Source organism: Euphorbia lathyris, chromosome 7 (genome assembly GCF_963576675.1).
Source record: "Euphorbia lathyris chromosome 7, ddEupLath1.1, whole genome shotgun sequence".
NCBI lineage: Eukaryota > Viridiplantae > Streptophyta > Magnoliopsida > Malpighiales > Euphorbiaceae > Euphorbia > Euphorbia lathyris.
The window spans coordinates 36,935,920-36,958,980 of NC_088916.1; the positions used below are offsets into that span (position 1 = coordinate 36,935,920).

At 34.6% G+C, this 23,061-nt stretch overlaps 2 protein-coding genes across 5 annotated transcripts; both read left to right on the top strand.

Moving 5' to 3' along the window:
* The first annotated feature begins 404 nt into the window (after window positions 1-404).
* Window positions 405-17,525, top strand: LOC136235549 (uncharacterized). Of its 4 annotated transcripts, none has more exons than XM_066025281.1 (6): window positions 405-641; window positions 724-801; window positions 895-970; window positions 7,168-7,241; window positions 7,366-7,516; window positions 17,404-17,525. In XM_066025281.1, the coding sequence occupies exons 1-5, from the start codon at window positions 540-542 to the stop codon at window positions 7,435-7,437; spliced, it is 402 nt and encodes a 133-aa protein (XP_065881353.1). In that variant the 5' UTR covers window positions 405-539; the 3' UTR covers window positions 7,438-7,516; window positions 17,404-17,525. The 4 variants fall into 4 exon arrangements, with proteins under 4 accessions (XP_065881353.1, XP_065881356.1, XP_065881355.1 ...); XM_066025284.1 differs by lacking the exon at window positions 17,404-17,525 and adding an exon at window positions 15,646-15,816; XM_066025283.1 differs by lacking the exon at window positions 17,404-17,525 and adding an exon at window positions 11,543-15,637.
* Window positions 15,822-18,555, top strand: LOC136235548 (14-3-3-like protein B). Its single transcript, XM_066025280.1, has 4 exons — window positions 15,822-16,325; window positions 17,404-17,526; window positions 18,116-18,232; window positions 18,323-18,555. The coding sequence occupies exons 1-4, from the start codon at window positions 15,822-15,824 to the stop codon at window positions 18,341-18,343; spliced, it is 765 nt and encodes a 254-aa protein (XP_065881352.1). The 3' UTR covers window positions 18,344-18,555.
* Window positions 18,556-23,061: the final 4,506 nt, after the last annotated feature.

Below are 23,061 nucleotides of genomic sequence, written 5' to 3' on the forward strand. Positions count from 1 at the left end.
AGGGATTTTAGGTTTTATTTCACTTATATCCATCATTATTGGGTCCTTGCTTCGTCTCCAAGCATCTATGGGTACTATTTCTGGAGTTTTAGTTTGTGTTATAGTAATGTTTAGATTTTCTCCTGAGTTAATGCTACAGCTTTCTTTTATGAGTCTTTTTCTTTTGTCTATATTAGCTACTAACATGTTTAATTTTTCCAAAATTATCTTAAACGTTGGTATTTCCGATGTATTCCACAGTTTTATTAATTCATGTGTTATCATTTCTTGGATTTGAATATGATTTTCTTGTATTAGTCGTATGAATGTTCAAAAGGACGGTGATTAGTCATTAGGGGCGGTAAATAGCAGTTAAATAGCAGTGCAATTCAGTTGTTATGCTCGTTAAAGCGTTGATCTAGAAAATTCCCCCGCAAAGCTGTAATAGCATTAGCCTCATGTTTTGAGAGACCAGACGAGACGAGACGAGACGAGACAGAAAAGGAAAGACCTGCCAACCGCAACCCACGCTAGTTTATCTTCACGGCCAGCACAGGAACATGATGATGTGGGAAGATTGGGACGACCCCCAACCTGATCAAAATCAGCACCGACACTCTTACTTCAATTTCGATATCCTTTCTCTCATCTCCAAACCCAAGGTCATAATATTTCATTCTTCTTCTACTACTTCTTGCAATGTCCAATAATTTAGGATTTTGCCTTTCTTGACTGAAAATACAGGATTATTATAAAATCCTGCAAGTTGATTATGACGCTAGCGACGATGCAATTCGCTCCAACTACATACGCCTCGCGCTGGTTTGGAACTTTTTTATTATTATTATTATTATTACTATGGTTCGTTTTGTCATGTGTTGCGGAATTTGATTGAGGGGGTTTTCATCTATACAGAAGTGGCATCCAGATAAACTGAAAGACCAGGATAGTGCAACTACAACATTTCAAGAGATAAACGAGGCTTACCAGGGTCAGTACCATTCTTCTTTTGTTTATGGCTTATTTCCTTCATACTCAGTTTTGCTAAATGAAACTTCTTCATATTTGGTTCCTGACCTAATTTTGGTCTTTCAATTCACTTGTTTCTTCTATCTACAATTGGTTATTTGTTGTTGAAATTATTCAATCCCCTTGTAATATTTGTGTTTCAACTTCAAGCTGGTATCTTTATCTTGGCTTCAGGATGACTAGGGATATGCGACTTTGCCCTGTTGATTTTGCACAGGACTTAGATTATGAGGCAGTTAGATACCTTTTTTCGGATTCAAAGTGGTATGAGAATTTTTTTAACACAACTTTTGCTGGAATGGAGTTGTTGGTGTATGTCTTCATTGAGTATGATTATTTTGTTGGTATTAGTGAGAGTAAAGATTAGACCTTCTATACTGCATTCGGGTGATTTTATAATTCACATGGAGTGAACACTCTAACAAGGTGCAAGTGAAGCTATAGGAATTTGTTGAGAATGAATAAAAATTCTAATTAAATTACAAGTTTTTGAAGTCGAGAATTTATTTCGTCAAATCATTGTGTTGGAACCAACATAAAAGAGTATGAAGATTGGATACTAGAAGATAGAAATGGAGGCTTGGAAATACACACAGATAAGTTGGAACATTCATAATTCATTTGGAGTAGCTTAGAAAGTTATTGAAGTGATTTGTGCTAAAGAGGAAGTTTCCTTCAAAAGGTAACATAAATTGCACAATCAAATTTTACAAGGATGGAGAGTTTTTTTTTTTTATAAACTCAATGAGTTCTTTGGTGGCGGCCAAATTCTATGAGTTTTGTTGTCAGCAACCTTATTGATAGTTGATAACTGGAATTTCAGAACAAAAAACGAATTGATCGTTAATGGCAAAAAACCAGAGAAAGAAAAGAATTGGTAGTTGATAACTGTAGAAAAGAATTGGTAGTTGATAACTGGAATCGATAGAATAGTGTAGTGCAGGATAACCAGAGTTTCAGAAAACAGAAGAAGACGCGCGCACACACAGAGACGGTTGATCGGTATTTGTGAACGGAAATTTATTTCGATGGTGAGAGAAAGAAAAAGGTTGGTTTTTAAACCTTAGGGCTCTGATACCATGAAAAGTATTGATCTCTATAATAATACTTATTATTCGACGATGGAAATAACCTAACATAAATACAATAGAGTTTTGGTTTGACAAGGACCGAGAGTCCGAAGCCTAAACAGAAACCAAACCTAAACTAACTCTACCTAGGAGACATATATATACAGAGTCCTAACTAGGTAGAAACGTGTAGTTGACTTCCTTATCAATAGTATTCCCTGGAGGGTGCTGTTCGTAGTCCCTATTTCTATCTATTTGTTCTTAGTTCTTTCTACTTTTAATATATCAATCTCATATTGATTTTCTTCTCTTAATTTGTTTGGTTATTCTGTTTCTTGCTGAGGGTTTCTATCACCATCAGTGCAATTTACCCCAATTTTTAACGATTGGTATTGGAGCGCAAGGTTTCGGTGTTGATTATTCTAAGATAGGGTCAATGGTTTTGTCAATGAAGTTTAATAATGAGAAATTTGATAAATAAAAAATTTTGGTCTATGGCTACTCAAGGTGCGGGTCATTCTCATTAAAAAATGATGGGAAAAGACTTGTTGGGGAGAAGTAGAAATTGTACTACCACGGAAGTGTTGTTGGAAGAACAAGATCAAAGGCGCTTTTACCTCTGCATTTTTTTTATCTATTGAACAAAGTGTCGAGGGAAATCGTGAAGGAAACCACTACGACTAGTGTTTGACTCAAGTTTGAGTTTTTCTATATGACAAAATCAATCATGAATAGACTGTTGCTAAGGAGCAGACTCAAGGAAATCCCCTTTGGAAGAAGATAAATCTGTTAAACCACATCTCGATGAATTCTGCGGAATCATTATGGAGTTACAAAGTATGGATGTTGAGAAGGACGATGGGGATTTGCCGACGACTTTATTTGGTTTGTTATCCAGTTCATAGAAGAACTTTTGTGATACTATGTTATATGGATGTGAGGAGATAGTTCTAAAGGAGATTAAAAATTCATTGCTGCAACAAGAACTCATTGACAATCAATTGGCCAAAGTTGATGAGGCAAGTGGAGAAGTTTTGGTAGTCCGTAGTAATAAAGGAATATCATAGTCTTAGTTTAATTCTAGAAAGAATCTCATTTGTCATTTTTGTAATAAAAATGGTATAAAAAAATTGAGTGTTAGCATTGGAAAAACAAAGAAGAAGAAAGTTTAGAACAAGAAGATGCGAAATCAGAGAAGATGCATGCTGCATGTGTTGACGGTGATGATGAAGCAGATGTCTCCCCAGACCACAGTTACCGCAAGGGGAAGAAGAGAAGAGACAATGGGTTTAGATTGGATATTTGACTCCATTTGTTTTCACACGTGTTCCAAGGATGAGATGTTTTCAAGCCTAAGTCTGGTGAAATTGGAGTTGTGTTTATGGGCAACGTTGATCATGCAATATTTCGGGATTAAGAACAGTGAAGATTAGGATGTTTGACATAGTGGTGGGAACATTGAAAACAGTTTTATTTTTTTATTTTTGTGAGAAAAGAATTAAAGGTAGTTTGTGATTCTTCTATTCTGATGGTAGACAAAAAGGCTTGTGCTTTGTTTATTTTGCAGCGGAAAAACTTTCCTTGTAAGACCAATTGATCCTTAGTCCAAAGAGGTTAGAGGTTAGAGGAGAGAGAGAATGACTGCTTGAGAAATTTGAGTCAAGGTGAAGTTGTTGAGAATGATTCAAAATTCTAAGTAAATTAAGAAGTATTTGAAGCCAAGATTTTATTTCGGTCAAACCATTGTGTTAGAAATATAAAAGAGTTTGAAGATTGGATATAATGAAGCACCGACCCGGGTGCGGACACGGAAAACGACATTTTTAGAAAATATGAGACACGGGTGCAGCGGGACACGGCAAATTCTATATAATTAATTCTATATATATTAGATATAAAATATATAAAAAAAACTTGCTAAATGACAAAACAAATTGAAGAAGGAAGAGAAAGAAGCTCTAAGCGTTTATAATCGCGATACACAGGTGAGAATTAGATATAGTTTAGGTTTCTTCTTTTTATCAAATTTTGTAATTGAACCATAGGTTTTAAAAGATTTAAAAAAAAAACACTAAACTTTTACATATTTTCACCATTAGCCGAGTCCCATCCGTGTCCGTACCGAGTCCCATCTGTGTCCCATGTCACCGCCGAGTCCCGCGGAGTCCGACACGGCCACAGCGACCCCGGGGAAGAGTCCGTGCTTCATAGAAAGATATCAATGGAGGTTCAGAAACATACATGGATAAGTTTCATGACACTCGGAAGTCATTCGGAGTTAATTAGAAAATTATTGTATTGGTTTGGGCTAAAGAGAAAGTTTGTTATAAAAGTAAAATGAATTGCGAGATCAAGTTTTACATGAGTTCTTTGGTAATTGTAAAAGATAAGAAATTGATTCCTGTTTTGAGTATATTTTCTAACTATGAGCTGATTAGGTTCTTTAAGGATGTGGAGACTTCATGTGATCTTTTTTCTTTGAATAAGTAAACTTAGATTAATAAATAGCAAGTCTGACATCGTTACATACAAGGGAATGAGCTACTTTATTACCTTCTCTATGCACAAAAGAGAAAGTACAACTACGAAAAATAGATAGGATTTCGGGAAATCATCTTTCTGTAGAACTTGCACGACAATTTGGGCGTCAGATTCAACAATGATATCATTAAAGCAACAATTCCTTGCAAGTAGTAATCCTTCAAGAATTGCTTGAAGCTCCGCCTCCTCCATTGAAGAGCAAACCCCAACCATGCCCTACATGCATAGCTATTCATTCCAATTTTGGCATCACAATTGATTTTCATAACACCACTCGGAGGAGGGTTCCATACTCTTGCAGGTCCACGGGTTAGTGAATTAGAAAGGGGTCATTTGACGGCTTTGTAGAGTTAGCATTCATATCAGTACCGTATTCTTGAATAAAGGAATCAACCTTGTTAAGTAATATCCGCGATTCAGTCCACTTGTGCTCGTGAAGAAATTTATTCCACCGATACCACAGCCACCTTTCCACAGATATCCAGCCAACTCCGAAAATCTTTAGATAGGATCTTGTCTACTCGGATAGATAGTTCCGCCATCTTCCACACCTCCTTCGCCGCTGTACATGATACAAAAATATGATACATAGTTTCAGTAGAGTGTAGGCATACCTGACAGTTGCAATTGCAATTAATTCCCCGTCTGAACAATTCCATTGAGCAAGGAAGGATTCCTTTCAGCAGGCTCCATACAAAGTGTAATACCATCCTGAGATGACATTTCGGGATTATCCCTCTGTGCTCGCCTATTTGCTTCTGCCAAGTAATACGCACTACGCACCATGAAACCACCCCTCTCTTCTAGCCCCCAGTGCAACTCATCCTGAGGGAGACGATAACTCAACCGAATCTTCCTAACCTCTGCCACATCCGATTGGATCAAAAAAAAATTCCAACTTTGCTATATCCCACGTTCCCTTTGACCTGTCAATGAAATCTTTAACTAGTTCAGCCCTTGGATATGCACAGGCCATAACCGGCTTTTTCAGGTTCAATCCCGGGATCCAATTATCCCTCCACACATTTATTCGAGCTCCATCCTCTACCCTCCACATTAAACCTTTTTGCGACAAGCTTCTTGCTTCCCACATCCCACGCCAGAAAAAACTTGGGTTTACGCAGCCCGGGGCATTAAGGAAATCAAAATACTTAGCCTTTAGTATTCTAGCACATAAGGAATCAAGGTGTTTAACTAACCGCCACTAGGTTAAAAGATCGAAGCCACCGGAATCTCAAACCACCTTTTTCCTTGGACTGACAAATTGCCTCTCACGACAACCAGTGCATTGGTCATTTATTCTCCTTTCCCCCACCAGTAGCGACTAATAAGGCCCTGAATTTCAAGACAGAGTGAATCAGGTAGGAGAAAGCACGACATAATGTATTGGGGAATTGATTGTACTACTGATTTAATTAATATCTCCTTTCCTCCAGCAGGAAGATACTGTTCTTCCCGTCCCTTCATTCTTCTCTGAATTTTCTCTTTTACCCCTGCAAATACCGCCTTCTTAGATCTCCTAATTATCGTGGGGAGGTCTAGATACTTCGGAAACGCTCCTGTTTCCTGTACCTCAAGCAGGGAACAGATTTCATTCCTTCTAATCTCAGGCACACCGCAACTAAAGAATATTTCAGAATTCTCAAAATTAATCATCTGACCCAACAAAAGCAAGAAAGTTAAGATAGAGTTCTTAAGCATTCAAAAGGTTTTGGTCAGTGTTCCTTAATCTTGTAATCTTAATTCTCATAAATAATACTCTTTTCCCGTGGATATAAGCAAAATTAGCCGAAACACAAATTCTGCGTTTTGAGTTTAATTTGCAATTTTCTTTTTGCATATTAAACTTGTTTAATCAATAGCTGATCCAACTTTATTCTTATCGGTTACCAGGAATGATGGTGCTAAATACAAACAACAGAAACATTCTAGGAAGTCAAGTCCCTTAGTTTGATGGCACCTCTTGTCATGTAGTTGGCACCATTTTCAATCTTAAAGAAAACTGTTGTTTGCTATTATTCTAGTTTTCTGGTGCTTGTTCTGGAAGAAGTTCCATTGTAATTCTGTTGTTGAAAGTTCTAAATTTCAATCTACTGGATGCGTTGTTATAGTCTTTCTTCGAATATTGGTATCTAAACATTTTTTAATTTCATTAAAGTCTCTTGTGATACAATTTCGAATGAGATTTTTCATCATGTTTTCCAAGTTGATTGTATGTGCCACCAATTTATGAAAATGGTGATATTTTTCAGTTCATTACCTTAGGATGAATTTCCTTGTTCATGTTCCTCCTTGTCTAGTCGCGCATCCCAAATTCCTTATTCTTCTCCTTGGACCCAGGCTAACCATGTCTATTGATACATGTGTGACTATTTAGTGTATATGTTTTGGTGAATCTGAGTTTGTGTGTCAAGTGGCTGTCAGCAATGACTAGTCGTAGAAGCAAGCACTTGGGTTGGGGGTTGGCTGGTTGTATGGATTCCTCATTTCCAATTAAAAGAAGAAAACTTTTGTGATGTGCTAATAAATTTTGCTTGTTTTTGAACAGTTCTGAGTGATCCCATGAGAAGGAGAGAGTATGACAAGAAAGGGATGATGTTCGTGTATGATTATAACATAATTGTACGAGTGTTCTCTACTCTTTCTTTTCGAATTTTACAGATTAATGAAATGAGGGAGGGGAGAGGAGGGTTAATTAAAAATGGAAAAGATGTGTTTGAGGAATAAATGGGTTAATTTGGTGCAGGAGTACCTTAATCGATATAAGGGACTTATATTAACATGCAATGGTCTTGGGATGAGGAATTCAATCGTATGATGACATCCATGAGAATTGGTAAAGCTGAAGCATGGCATCAATGTAAACATCTTAAGCCTTGTTTTTAATCCCTTTTCAGGTTTGTCACTCATCTTAATATCTGATTTTGTTCTAGGATGGATAAAATGATATGAGATCTTATACAGGATTTGTGAAACTGAATGTGCTATTAGTTAACTAATCAAGTAATTAAGGGTTGGTTTTAGTCCTGAAAGATGTCAGATCAACCACGTATATTTGGATTGTATTGATACTCAATTAATTCCACTTGCTAACTAAGCCAAAAAAAATAACTTACCAAACAGTAATAGTTTGTAAATGAATTTGGTAACTTATTACTGGTTGGTTTTAACTAAATAATAGTCATTAGAGCTGCTTTGATAATTTTATATATTCACTGAAATTTTTATCATTTCATTTGCAGCTTTGGGCTTATGTATGCATAATACAATTACTGATTATAAAAGAGGAAATTATATCAAAATTCAAGTTTTAAATTTATTTTACATTTAAATATTGTTTATTTCTGTATTTTATCAGTTCATTATTTTTTGGTAAAGTTCAAATAAAACCTCTGTGGTTTCACTATTTTTCAGATAAAAGTTCAAATAAAACCTCTGTGGTTTCACTATTTTTCAGATAAAGGACTGTGGTTTACTTTTTGTCAAAACGAGGACTGAGGTTTTCAAATTTAGCAAAATAAGGACTTTTTCGATTGATATTATTAAAATCACCATTGACGACTTCAAAAATGACATATTTTAAAAACTACTAATATTCTAAGCAACTTTAATTCTTCAACTTTTTTATTTCGAGATTATTTAGATGATATTTGGTAAAGAGAGAGAAAGTTAATGTTTAGAGAGAGAAAGTTCCAAAAAAAATGATTTTCTAAAATCGAAAATGTAGTTCCATAGAAAATATGGCATTGAACAACTTTAATTCTTGAAAATTTTCATTTTCATGTCGTTAAAGATAGTTTTAATAGTGTGAAACCTCAATCCTCGTTTTGACAAAAAGTAAACCATAGTCTTTTATCTGAAAATTAGTGAAACCACAAGGGTTTTATTTGAACTTTACCCTTATTTTTTTAATTTATTTGTCATAAAACTGTAACTTTTATTTTGCTTTTGTCAAAATACAGTTATTTATGTTAATTAATTTATTATTTATTTTGTAACTGCTTTGATTTGTATTCATGTTTTGCTTTTTCTTTTTTTTTTTTTTGTCTTTTTTTTTTTTAATTTAGCTTTCTTCTCCTTCTTCCGTAGTTCCATTTTCTAAACTCAACTTTCATTAAACTTCTCAACCTAGAAGATCTTAGATACAGATACCATATACATCCTTCTCAACTATTCAAGCATTCTAAGTTAACAAACTGTGAATACATACCAGCGAATCAAATTTGTTCATTTAGTGATTAATTGAAGTGGGCTGCTATATATCGCACCTAAATTCCGGTCCATCGCCCATTTTTGACATATTTGCCCTCACTTTTTCTAACAAAAAATTAAAATTCTCTCAAATCCTCTCTATCTTCTTAGGTTTCTCAAATTTCTCTACATTTTTTTGCCTGAACGGGCAGCCTGCCCGTTTCACCATGGGTGGAAACGGGCAGCGCGTACTGCCCGTTCCGTTGGTGGAACGGGTGGCGTGTACCACCCGTTCCATCGGTGGAACGGGTGGCGCATACTGCCCGTTCCCTAGGCCGAACGGGTAGTTCATCCGTTCGGCCTACGGAGCGGGAGTACGCTCTACCCGTTCAGGCAAAAACCGAAAAAAAAAATTAAAAAATTAATTAGACACGTATTTAAGAATCGTAATATTATCTTGTGTTTGAAATCATTATCTTCGGGAATGCTTGGGTCCATTTTTGTAAAATCTGGGATTTGTGCTCGGGAGAGAAAGGGAGAGAGAGCTTTTAAGGTTTTGGATAAAATAAAATGAGAAGGGCAAATATGTCAAAAATGGGTGGTGGACCGGAATTTAGCTGTGGTGAATAGCAATACCCTTAATTGAATTTGGCAATAGAAAAATTGATATGAAATCAACCAGCATATAATTTCAAATTGATTTGTTACTGTGTTAGATATTGCACTAACTGAAAAGATTCAATTTTAGCCCGAAACAGTAATATAGATTAAGTAATGAAGCATTAATGAAGATTAAGTAAGTTTAAAATGGTGCCTCTGCTTCTTCTACCATTAAATTTTCTTCTTGGTACACAAACTTGCAATGAAAGTATGGAATGTCCTAGATTCTATTTGGAATGAGAAAAGGAACTCTGCTACTGTAATCCATGACATTACCAAAATTCTTCTTCAAAGAAAACAATGTTTCTGTCACTATCATCCACAATTCTTCATAGAGAAAATAAAGTTGCAAAACAATTAATGGCAAATAGGAAGCATGTTTGTAGATAGAATTTAACCCATGGAAGATTTGATGTGAAAATTGGAATATGAAAAGAATGTGAAGGATTCAAAAATCAAAGAACATAGAACAAAAGTTTTATGATTGAATCTGGATAGAAATGGATACTTATTGGAACAATTTTGATATGAATTACATCTGTTTTATCCTTATTTGGTGTCTTTAGATGAAATACTTCAAATAGTTATGGAAGTTAAAACTCTATGTCTGCAATTTAGAGAACAGTAATATGCAAAAGAGAAGAAAACAAATTTCGAAAATTAATTATTTAAGAACTTAAAAATTATCCATTCTCCCTTTATTACTAGGATTTGTAAAAGAAAATAATTTTGGTTGATAAGGAAAGTTGTAGGAAACATACATCATCATGAAGCAGGGAAATGAGAATTTGACAAAATGAGAATTTTTTTCCCAAATAATAGATAATTATAATATTTATTTCATTTTTGATATCCATGTGACTAACCCATTATAAAATTATAATTAAATCATATTACAAAACTTAATTTTCAATATGTCATTATTTTCTATTTATCATAAATAAAATATGATTTTATGTTCTAATTTATAAATTTTAGATCTCAGTTCATAACTAAAAAAATATATCTTAGATCCTAATTCATAAAACATAGTTCTTAAAATATGTAAAAAACAATTATTTTCTTAGTTTGATATTATTTATTTTTGAAAAGTCATATGTGCAAGATTCTTTCCATCCAAAGTTAGCAAATTGAGAAAATATCAGATAGAACGAACAAGGCTTAGTGCTATAGGATAGAAATTAAATGGTGTTTTTTTTTAGCTTTTCGGAATAGTTTTTAGCATTTAATTCCAAACCGTATGAAATATAGTAGTATTTGGTAGGAGTGCACAGAAAAAACTGAAAAATCGGAAAACCTAATCGAAACCAAACCGAAAATAAGGTTAATCGAAACCGATAGATTAGTGTACGGTTTTTAATTTTAAAAATAGTAGTTAATGGTTACGGTTACAGTTTCGTTATTCCAAAAACCGCGGTTAACCGAAACCGATCGAATCTCAATTAAATATTAAAAAAATATAAAAATAAATTTATTTATATAGGTAAACAATTACTTAGTCCATATAGTTTTTCATAACTCATTAATCAATCCACTATTTAATTATAAGGTCTCTAAATTTTTTCACTTTTAATGGATTAGTCCTTCTATCAAATGTTAACATCAAATGACATGAAAATATGTAAATAACTCTCGGTTAATTTGTTAATGTCTCTCTGATTCCAGCTTATGTGATTTTTTTTTTCTTTTATGTTTTTGGATTTAGAAACAATGATAAAATTTTATTATTTGTTTTCCAAAACTTTATAGCCAGAAGTTTTATTAGGGGCAATTTTACGTTTTTTTACCCGTTTAATTGTTCTTTAACACATTTTTAGACGAATATTTGATATAAGGACTAAACAATTTAACGGAATCAAAATTGAGGGATAATATAATTAGTTTAAAAAATTCAGGAACTAATTAGTGTATTATGTAAAACCATAAGGATTAAATAATGAGTGTATTATGTAAAACCACACGGATATAATGCACGTACATCATCCTCTCCGCAGTTAATCTCTTCAACTCGCTATTGACACGCCGTTTCCCTCACAATAAAAATTATTTTTTTATTTATTTTTTTTTTGTAGGAACAGGAAAGGAAAAAACAAAACAAAGAACAATTAACCTAGGATTAGCCTAGGAAAGCTAACCCCAATCCTATCTTCTAAAAGAAGAGAATAGAGAAAAGTCGGGGGATCAGAAAGGGTAGTAACACCTAACATCTCCTCATGGCCAGCCGCAGCCAAGCGATCCGCAACACGATTCTGCTCTCTGAAAATGTGACTGAACTTTAAGATCTCAAAGGAAGAGCAAAGCCTCTTAATAGCTTTAATAAGGTTGCGGCTATTAAGACCAATAGCATGATTCTCAGAAATCATTTTGATGGCCTCCATATTATCAGACTCTACAGAAAGCTTCTTAACGCCCAGGCTTTTAGCAAGCTTGATACCAGAGAGAATACCCTAGAGCTCCGCGGAGAAGGAAGAGCCCAACCCAAGATTCTGGGTGAACCCCGAGAGCCAGGCGCCCCCCGCATCTCTAAGAACACCTCCGGCAGCAATCTTACCATTTATAAGGCAGGAGCCATCCGTATTCAATTTTACAACCCCCTCGCTCGGCCTGCTCCATCCCACGAGATGGACAACACTTTCCTGGGTAGACCTGGCAAGGGAATCCCCTTTGAGACTCTCAATGATAGTAGAGAGTTTTTTTTGAGAAGAACTCAGCTAAGTTTGGAATAAAAACAGTTTTATTACCAAAAATCTCCTCGTTTCTCCACTTCCAGATTTGGTGACAGATGATAGCAAAGAAAATGTCCCCATGCTCCATGTAAGTCAGTAATTTCCCACTAATACCATTAGAGAACCAGTCATACTCAGAGTGGGCCAGGAAAGAAGCGAGAATATGGTGTGGGAGAATTTTCTTCCAAACCTCTTTACTCTTAGAGCAATCCCTAAGAGCATGGCATAAAGATTCAACATGGACTAGTGCATGGTTAGTTTTTTTTAAAAACCGATTAAATGGTTAACCAACCGAATTAACCTTAATGAGCTGGTTAACTGACCACGTGCACCCCTAGTATTTGGTTCGGTTTACAAAACAACAGGTTTTTTTTTATGGAAACAATATCGTTTTGGAGCTTTTCATGAAAAACTATTTGTAGTTATTTAATTTTGACAAAATTATCATTCTTATTCTAAAAAGTACGTTTTTAACGTCATTCCTATCAATATAATGTTATTGTTGAAAGAATAAAATTTTGTTGGATTCAATAAATTATTTTTTTTTATTTTTTAATTATTATTTAGTTATTTTTATTAATTTGTATATTACATTTTTTGTTTTTATAATTTATTTGTTGATTAATTTAAAACATGTATATAATTAGACATTTAGCGTACTAACTATGATAGTCCATCATAATTTTACCAAACACTAATAATTAATCAGCTAATAATATACATATAACAACAAACAACCAACTGCAACAACAACAACTAATAACTGAACCAAACAGACTCCAAGAGTGATAAATGTATTTAGTTGTTGATATCGTATAAAATGAATCAAACATGTGGCACCTCAAGAGCCTTCAGATCAACCACCTGTTGAAACACCTTTCCACATAATTTTGATTTGACAAAATTGTTTAAGTATAATTAAAAACATATTCTAAACACACTAAGTTTAAATGCTTTGATTTATTCTACTGATGTGTTTGTTCAATGTTGAGTTAAATTGTTTATAAGATATAAAGTTTAAAAGGCCCAAAGCCCAATACGGAAGTCAAAGCCCAAGTCAAACAGTTTAAGGCAACTCGGCCCGCGTATGTCAAAACGCTGTCGTTATGAACAAAACACAGCTCAGCGGAAGAAGGATCTAGAAGACCTTCGTGGAACAACTTCGGGACGAAGCTGCTGAGTTGATTCGACAAAGAGTACAAGACAGCAGCTGGCGAAGAACAACTTCCAGACAAAGTGTTTCTACTTTTGGTAAAGTTCAGACGACACAGTATGCTGTATAGTTGACCTTACCATAATTGGAGAGACATTCTGCCGAGCTGACCAAAAGCTGACCGAGGACAGAAGATACTCAAATCTGATTGGCCGAGAGCTCTGAGCAAGTCAGGATGACAACGACAGGAAGCCGTTTCCCTCCAACGGTTATTTCGAAATTCGAAATGACCGATGCCTCAAACATCTCTATAAATAGAGCCCTTCAGTTGCTTCATTACACATAGAACTTGATCAAGCCATTACGCTGACCAAATCTCTACGCAAAGTTCTGCAAGAAAAAGCAAAGCAATCTTACACTAAATTTCATATCTTTTGTGTAAAAGTCTAGAGTGATTATTCAATCATCTAAGGTGTCTTAGCAATCATTGTTTAGGACAAACACTTATCATTTCTAGAGATTAGAAAGGAGAGGCTGAGTACTCGGTTATAGTACTCAGCGAGAGATTAGGATTGAGTAGAGGTATAGAGGAAGGTACTCTTGTTATACTCAGTTGCTAAGATTGTAAAAGGTTTGATGCTCTACCGTTAAAGAGCTCAGTAGAGAATTCGAAATCTCAGAACGTGTTCCGGGGACAGGACGTAGGCTTGGAGGCCGAACCTGGATAAATCTGCTGAGTAACACATTTCTAACCTTAAACTCCTTTATATATTTATTGCTTGCTTAAAGGAAAACTGACCAAGTAAAGAGGTCAAGCTGAGTTGTGCGCATTGAACATCTGAGCTCAGGAATAGACTCTTAGTGCTATCTCCTGACTCAAGTAAAGAAACTGACCTAGTCACTAGTTGACTAAGCCAGTATCTTGCTATTCACTCAGCGCCGTTGTTAAAACCTTTTTCTCACGAAAAAGAAGTCTGCCCTAAATTAAAATTTTTAAATAGTTCCTAACCCCCCCTTGGAACTATACTTGTAACGTTATAAGGGACCAACACCACCATGTGTCCCAATTAGGACATTCAGATCAATCAAGAAGCTTCCATGACATTTTTCCCCTCTAAAGGAAACTCCTATGCAGTTAGGTTGAAGACTCCACATCATGGAAGACCTCTCCTCATACTAAAAGGATTCCTAGAAGTTGAGGGGTTCGACCAGACCTTATAAATAGGCAGATATAGCCACATCCTACAGTACATTAACACTACAACTTATAACTAGTCCTACTATTCAACCCCTCCTAAGCATCTACTAACTTAGGCATCAGAGCGGGTTTTTCAGACTCCAACCCCTCTCTGACAATTGATTCTGTTTTACAGGTTAAAATAGGAAGATCCAATAAGACATTCAGACTCTCCATTACAAGTTCACATACTCAGATATCATTGGTGCAGCGAGTGTGGACCTCGAACAGAACACATAAGAAATTAGACAATTCCGAGATGGCAGAATCAAATCGCATCTAGTCAAGAGTACACATAAACAATAGAGAATGATCAACGTATTGAGTCTGGACGCCAGGCGTAGCTGGACCCTAGTACTAACTGCCGATGGATGAAGTTTCTCATCGATTTGGGCAAAAATTGGGAGCGATACAGAAGATGGATGACATACGATCTGCACACACGGTAGAAAATTGGGAGCGATACAGAAGATGGATGTTGTGTAGCTCAAATTTAGGGATAATTCCTCAAATTGGGAATTTCCACATGATATCTGAGAATTTCGTGGATGGAAGGAACGAGTGAACTTGTTGAAGGTCTGAGAATTCTCATGGACGATAGGAACAGTGAACTACAGAATCGCGAAGAGGAATGGTTGAAGTGGAAGACGAACACTAAGGTGTTACAGACGAGTGGACGGCAGGAACGAGTGAACTTGTTCTTGTGGACTGCAGAATCATGTTAGGAAAGACAACGATAAGGCGATAAGGGAGACGACGGTTCACAGGAGGAACAAGAACGAGTGATGTTAGAGAAGAACGATTTGTTAAGATTGGAAAAATAATTTAGATTGCCACATTTATATGATAAATAATTTTTATTATTGTGACACATGTCATTTTTACAGGGGTTATTAATATTAAGTCACTAACATAGTTAAATCTCCATCCAATATAGTTGTATCTAGTTAAATAGATCATAAACCAAATGTAGGCAAATAATAAGTCATGAGCCAAATTTACCAATTTTGAATATTTCAAGTACGTTTTGCCAATTAATGGAATGTATTACTTGAACAGCGTAGTGAAAGTTGTCCGCCAAAGTACCCGTATTGAAGTCTTCCCGTATCCTTCCTTCCCACACCCCATACCAAACCAAACCAACCTTTTTCCAATTTTCCCAAATAACAAAACCACCAAACCAACATTCAGCTTTGTCTTCCTCTAATTCTCTCTCTCTCTCTCTCTCAACACCAATGGCAGCGGCCGTCACAGTCCCCGATAACCTCTCCAGAGACCAGTATGTCTACCTGGCCAAGCTTGCCGAACAAGCTGAGCGCTACGAAGAGATGGTCCAGTTCATGCAAAAGCTTGTACTCGGCTCTACTCCTTCCAGTGAGCTCACCGTAGAAGAGCGCAACCTCCTCTCCGTCGCTTATAAGAACGTCATCGGATCCCTCCGTGCAGCCTGGCGTATTGTCTCATCGATCGAGCAGAAAGAGGAAGGGAGGAAGAACGAGGACCACGTTGTTCTTGTCAAGGACTATAGATCTAAAGTTGAGAACGAGTTGTCGGAGATTTGCGCTAGTATACTTAGGTTATTGGACTCCAATCTCGTTCCCTCCGCCACTGCTAGTGAATCCAAAGTGTTTTATTTGAAGATGAAGGGGGATTACCATAGGTACTTGGCTGAGTTTAAGTCTTCCAATGAGAGAAAGACTGCTGCTGAAGATACTATGCTGGCTTATAAGGCTGCTCAGGTACCTTCACCTTCTATTTTCCATATATTTCCTCTGTCTTTGAAAATAACTCAAACCTAGCCTAATCATCACTTGCCAAACTATGAGTGTCCTGGTTTTGATGCGTTATTTGACAGTGCTTTCTATTGTCTATTGTTACTTCAATTGCCCGGGTCTGCTTAGTTTTAACGCAAAGAAAAAAATGTGCTGTTCATGTTCTGTTTGCAAACAACAGTTCTGAAAGTAACGCAGTTAATTGACTAAAGACATATTTGTCTTAACAAAAATCAACGTATAAAAATCGATAAAAATCCCTCACCCAAATCGTATTCACAGTTTTCCCAACCCTAAAAAATTGGGAAGAACTCTGAATGCATTTGGGAATAAGTTTAAGAAACTGAAATGGGTGGGTGAGGTTTTTTTTTTTTTTGTTCTTTTATTGTCGATTTTTATATGTTAAACTTCTATTAGGAAAAATATGCCCTTGTTAATTTCTGTTCAATTGTCCACGTCATCACAAACCACAAACGTTGTTATTTAATAAAAACTTGTTTGCTGATCGCTTCGTAGAGTTCAGACACATTTTTAGAGAGCAGAATCGTGTTGCTGATCGCTTGGCGGCGGCGGGCCATGAAGGGACGTTAGGCGTTACTACCTTCCTGTTTCCCCTAGTTTCATCTCTCATCTTCTCTTAGAAGATAGGATTGGGGTTAGCTTCCCTAGGCTAATTCCTGGGTAGTTTGTTGTTATTCGTTTTTCTTTTCCTTTTCTACCAAAAAAAAAAAAATAAAAATAAAAACTTGTTTGCTAACGGAACATGCTCACACATTTATTTGTAAACGTGAAAACAACAAAAGTGACAGATGATTATCAAAAAAAAAAAAAAAAAAAAGTGACAGATATTATTATGCGAATGTAGTGAGTAGTAATTTAGGATTTCTATTTCAGTTGAAAATCAATCAGTTGATTATTGGACTCGACATCATAAAAAAGATTTGAATGTTGTTGGAAGATCCTAAATGGATTTGAAAAGAAGAAGGTATGATTCCTTATTCTTATATGTAAGTTGATGGCTTATTTTTTTTGCCCTCCTTTGAAGGATATTGCTAGCGGGGATCTTGCACCAACTCACCCAATAAGGTTGGGGTTGGCACTCAATTTCTCTGTGTTCTACTATGAGATTCTCAATCAGTCTGACAAAGCTTGCAGCATGGCTAAACAGGTAAACCCCTTAGAATGCCAATCTATAGATACATGGAAAGAACACCTGATTCTGGATTCTTACATATGATGGTTGTTTTGTATCATGCATGATTTAGCTCAATGTCTACTGTATTCTACTGAGATCAAAGAAAACCTTGACTTCTGTTAGCTATATATACAAAGTGATTTCTGATAGTATTGAGATAGGTATGCAATGGTATTTACTTCTATTGTTGATGATATGGAATGGTTGTTTTAGCTTCATAATTTGTGAATGAGAAAGAGATAAGAAGTTTGTTGCTAATCCCATCCCCTTGTGCTTAACTAGGGGCTTCAAAAAAATGGTTTAGAGAGATGAGCAATAGATTCTTAGCACTTTCTAGGGTGCTTGTTGATTGATAAATATAGAGTTTGAAAATCAATGAAATTTGGCTTTTTAATGACAATTGTCCTTTGTTTCTTTATCACGAGAGAGTTTGGCATGTGTATGCTTGGGTGGGATTTACTGTATCAGGTTGTTAGAAATGAAGTGCTTTTCCAGTTTCATGATATATATGTACATATCATGGAAGGAATCCATTGAATTGTTAATGCTACTTTTGGCACAGGCATTCGAGGAAGCCATTGCTGAGCTAGACACTTTGGGAGAAGAATCATACAAGGATAGTACCCTAATTATGCAACTCCTGCGAGATAACCTCACTCTTTGGACTTCAGACGTCCAGGTACTTGTAAATTTACAACCATGTAATGTTATAGTATAGACTATAGATTGATCGCAAATCTAAATTGCACGTCATTGCATGTCCTTGCAGGACCAGTTAGATGAGCCATAGAAGATATAATATAATCTCGGTAGGTCCTTCCTAGTCTTCTTTTGGAGGAGGAGGTGGGCTTTGAATGTCATCCATTTGTCCTGATTAAATATTGTGTTAACTTAGTTCCATGAAATGAATTCTTGTGTTAACTTCGGTTCCATTTGATGTTATTTGGAAAGCTAGTAATGAATGACTACGAATTAAAAAAATCTCTTGGTTTTTATGTTGCACATAGATCGTTGGTGTATTTTCTTCCATAGCAAAAAATTTAATTTCTGTTTTGAGCAAAGCAAATGTTGTGTGGAAAGGAAAAAAGAAAAAGGTTCGTTGTAAAAGCAATTCTAATGTATGGTTTGCGGTTGTACAAGATCAGGGCTGGGCTGATTAGCCTGTTTAGGGTTGCAAATATCCATTTTCAACGGGAATTCATCCTAATCTGGATGGAGAATTTTCATTTATTTTTCTCATGAACTTCCTTCACAGCGAAGAGAAACAGAAGGCAAGCTAGCTCTTCGAGTTCTGACACTTGGCCTTCAATATATGGATATCGAAGAGATATAAAAGCCATTCAGGTTGTCGATTCCAACCGGCAAATTAAAATACATGTAGAACAGCATGGTGTGGCAGCATTGGACAATCTTGGGAAGTTTTAGTGTGTGTGGCAACTTCAATTTACTTTACTGTTTTTTTTTTCTTTTTTTTCTTACATTCATGGGTCAAGAATGCTTTGAAAGGGAGGGTATTGTCACGACTATTAGTGTAATAGTCATTTGAAAGGGAATTAGTTAATCAGGTTCTAAGTATTAGTTTTTATAATTCTATTTGTTTCCTTCTAGTTATTTGGTTATTTCCTTAAAAGGTTTACGCTAGAGTACCTAGTTATTATTGTAGTGTCAACTATCTTAGAGCATCCTCAATGGTTGGTTACAACCATTGTGGATTTAGGGATATAAGTAACAACAATTAGTAATACCCCATTAGAGTGAGGTTGTTATTTAAAATTTTATGGGTAAAAAAAAATAAATTAATTATTAAAAGGGACCGAATCTGTAATTTACCGTGGATCAAACTGGTTATTATCTATTTTTTTAAAGCAGATTTGGAACACCACACATGCGCCTAACTCGCCAGATCAGGTGTGTGATGTGATATCAAAAGCACAAGAGCATGGAACAATGGAGTTTGGAGTTAAGAAGCCCAGTAGAAGCATGAGGGATCCATTGTAGCTGTCAATTGGACCTATGACGAAGAATCGTGCAAAAAAGACCAACAAATGCTTAATGGACTCATCTTGAGCTTCTTTAAGCAAGGAATGGATTCTAGCGAAGTCATTAAAGATGGTGTGTTTTTGTGTTGTATCCAAACCCAAGCCTATAATAGTGATATGTAAAAAGGTTAATCATGTTTTAAGAGAAGCTTTGGACTTGCATGTTTGATTGGGCTTATTTCTACCTAATTAAAAGACCCAAATAATGTTAATTAGTGGGTTGAAATTGGACTCTAAAGCACAAAAACGAATTTAATGTTTTTCTTTGTCTAATTAGGATTTCTTTTAGCTTGGTGCACTAGGATTGAACTTCCTTTTTAGTTTAGGTTTAGGTTTCTTTTATAGCTTATATAAGGCTTGTATTCTTCATTATTTTATAAATGGAACATCAATATTTTTATGAACAAAAGTTCTTTTCCTTTGGGAATTATTTTCAATCCGGGATTGAATGCTTTATTGTGAGCTTGAGAGACCGGGTCATCATTCTTGCAATATTATCTTGATCGTGAACAAGTATTTTGGTAAGGTACTTGTGAATCACCAAACACTCAAGTTCCAATTTAATTATTCGAAGGTGTAAGGTTAGATCTCCTTTCATTGCCTTTAATTCTTTGGGATTGGTTTGTTATCACCAATTTATGCTTGTTATTTGATGGTATTAATTCTTTAAGATAGATCAGAAAAACTTGTTGATTTGGTTATTATTTCTCTTTCATAACCAATATCACATCAGCGTGTGTCATCCACGCGCCAGTGCCAGATCTGGCGGCTGTGGCGCATGTATGTGGTCCAAATGCTGTCCATTTTGGATTCACGGGAGATTTGTTAGGTTGTAACCAAAATTGGTTAGAAACATTTTTTTGTTACAACCTCCCTAACGATAGGGAGTAACTCCACATAGGAAAGTTACAATCAAATCCCTACCATTAGGGATGCTCTTATATCACAGCTGTACCAACTGTTATGACCTTCTCTTCTATAAGACATCATGCATTGTACTAACAATTTACCCAGGAACTAATGAAGTCACTTTTTATCTTTTCTCTCCTAAATTCTTCCTAATGTGTGTTTCTTCCTTCTTCCTCTAATTTTCTATTTCTTTCCTTCTTTCTATTCTAAAATTCAATCATCAAATTGTTAACCCATTCAATTTACTTACTATTCATTAACCTTGTGAACTTACTTATTATAATTCATTTGACTCTAAATTTATTTAAAATGATATACATTTCAATTTTTTCCTAATTCTTTATTACTTTGTTATATGGACTCGAGGAGTAAATTACATCACTTAAGAAAATTTGTCCTATTTACTATCTCCATTCCCTCATAATTATCCTATTTTGGTGTTAATAGAATTAAAGTAGGATAACTATGTCACATGTCAAAAATTCAATGAGATAGTAAATAGGAACAATAAATTTTCTTATATGTGGCTTTAAACACATTTAAGGGCCAATGGGTCTGGTAATACATTTATCTATACTATATATAATAGCGGAAGCAGAAAGAATTTGCAAGAAGTGTTTTAGAGGCTTTTTGACTTAGTTGGCACTGTAAGAACAAAGAGAATAAATGAGTTAATGAGTTCTAATTATCTGTATAATTAGTACGATATTAATACATTATTTATTATCAATTAAATAGCCCATCAATTAAAGTAATAAAAGAAAGTAAGAGTTACAGAAAGATGAAAAAACACAAAGTAAAAGAAATCCAAAAGTCACAAATAAACCTATATATTTTTTTTTAAAATTTGCGCACAATGCGCTTACATTAAAGAAGAAAGAAAAATTCCCACCAGGTCCGGATGTGATTCGAACCCATGACCTCCCAAGGCATAGGTAAGCTCTCAACCACTAGGCTAAGAACTTCACCACCAAATAAACCTATATATACAAAGCATGATAGATAGTATTCAATTGTTATATTCATTGGCCACCGAAAATCAAAGTCCTCAACAACCTTTAATTTTGATTATGTATTTGTTTTGTTCTTAATCTAATGATTTTGTTTTACTTCAAATAATATAGTCTTATAATTTTGTTCTTACTTTATTAAGAGATTCAGATTTATTTAGGAGCGATTTCCATTGTTCAACTGTATTAATAACATTTTCTTCAAGAATTGTCAGAATTTAGACTTTGATATCTCCAATTGCAGAAATCTGATGGAAATAAAAAGAGGCATGGACAATTGAAATCGGGAAAAACAAAAGAGTAAAAAATTACAGGAAATCGTTATGTTTCACAAGGTAATTATTCAAATTTTTTTTATATATTGTAGTTATTTTGTTCTCAATGTTATTTCACACCTCTCACTACTTTATATATGTGTTTTTATTTGTTTTTTTTCAAAATGACTAGAACAAAGATTTTGTATATTTTCATTATTTTTTAGTATAAATTGCTAGGTGTAATCATTTGGATTGTTGACTCTAACTAAAATTTGGATTTCGGCTTTATATGAACTCGATTATTAAGTTTAATTGGAGATAGATCAATCTTCCAAATTCAAAACCTGATGAAGTTCACTGATTTTTTTTAATTTGGGTTTATCTAACTCTTATAAATTGAATTTTTTATTTTTATGCATTTTGGTATGAATATATATAAAGTTTCACACAATAGTTGTTCATTGAAGTTGAAAACATATTGAAGAAAATAATTAAAGAGGTATTGAAACATTATACTTACAATGAAATTTATTTCAATTATAAATCATGTTTGGTCATAATTACCATTCTAAGTTTCTTTCTCATTTTTAGTCATCGATTCTACATCATTATTATTAGCAAGAAGTTAAGTTTTTTTGCCTAATCCTTTAGATGGAGAGATTATAAGCGTCCAATAAACTTGATAAAATGTTTATTCTTAAAACAATTTGGATTATGCTGAACTCAGAATGAAAGGTAAATAAAAATAATTTTTGTTGTTTTATTGTTATAAATATATTTACTTTATTACATATTTATTTTTTGACGTGTACTTTTTTATTTTATATATATATATATATATATATATATATATATATATATATATATAAAATATAATAGCGGAAGTAGAGAGAATTTACAAAAAGTGTTTTAGAGGCTTTTTGCCTTAGTTGGCACCGTAGGAGCAAAACGAATAACTGAGTTAATGAGCTTTTATTATCTCTATATCATGAATATTATATTAAAACATTATTTATTGTTAATTACTAGCTCATTAATTAAAACACAAAGCGAATGAAATCCAAAAGTCACAAATTAACCTATATATAAAGCACGATATATAGTATTTCATCATTATATTCATTGGCCACCGAAAATCAAAGACCTCCTCGACCTTTAATTTTGAATACGTATTAATTTTGTTCTTACTTCAAATAATATAGTCTTATAATTTTGTTATTACTTCATTAAGAGATTCTGATCTTTTAGGAGCGGTTTCCATAGATAAATTGTTCTAATAACATCTTTTTCAAG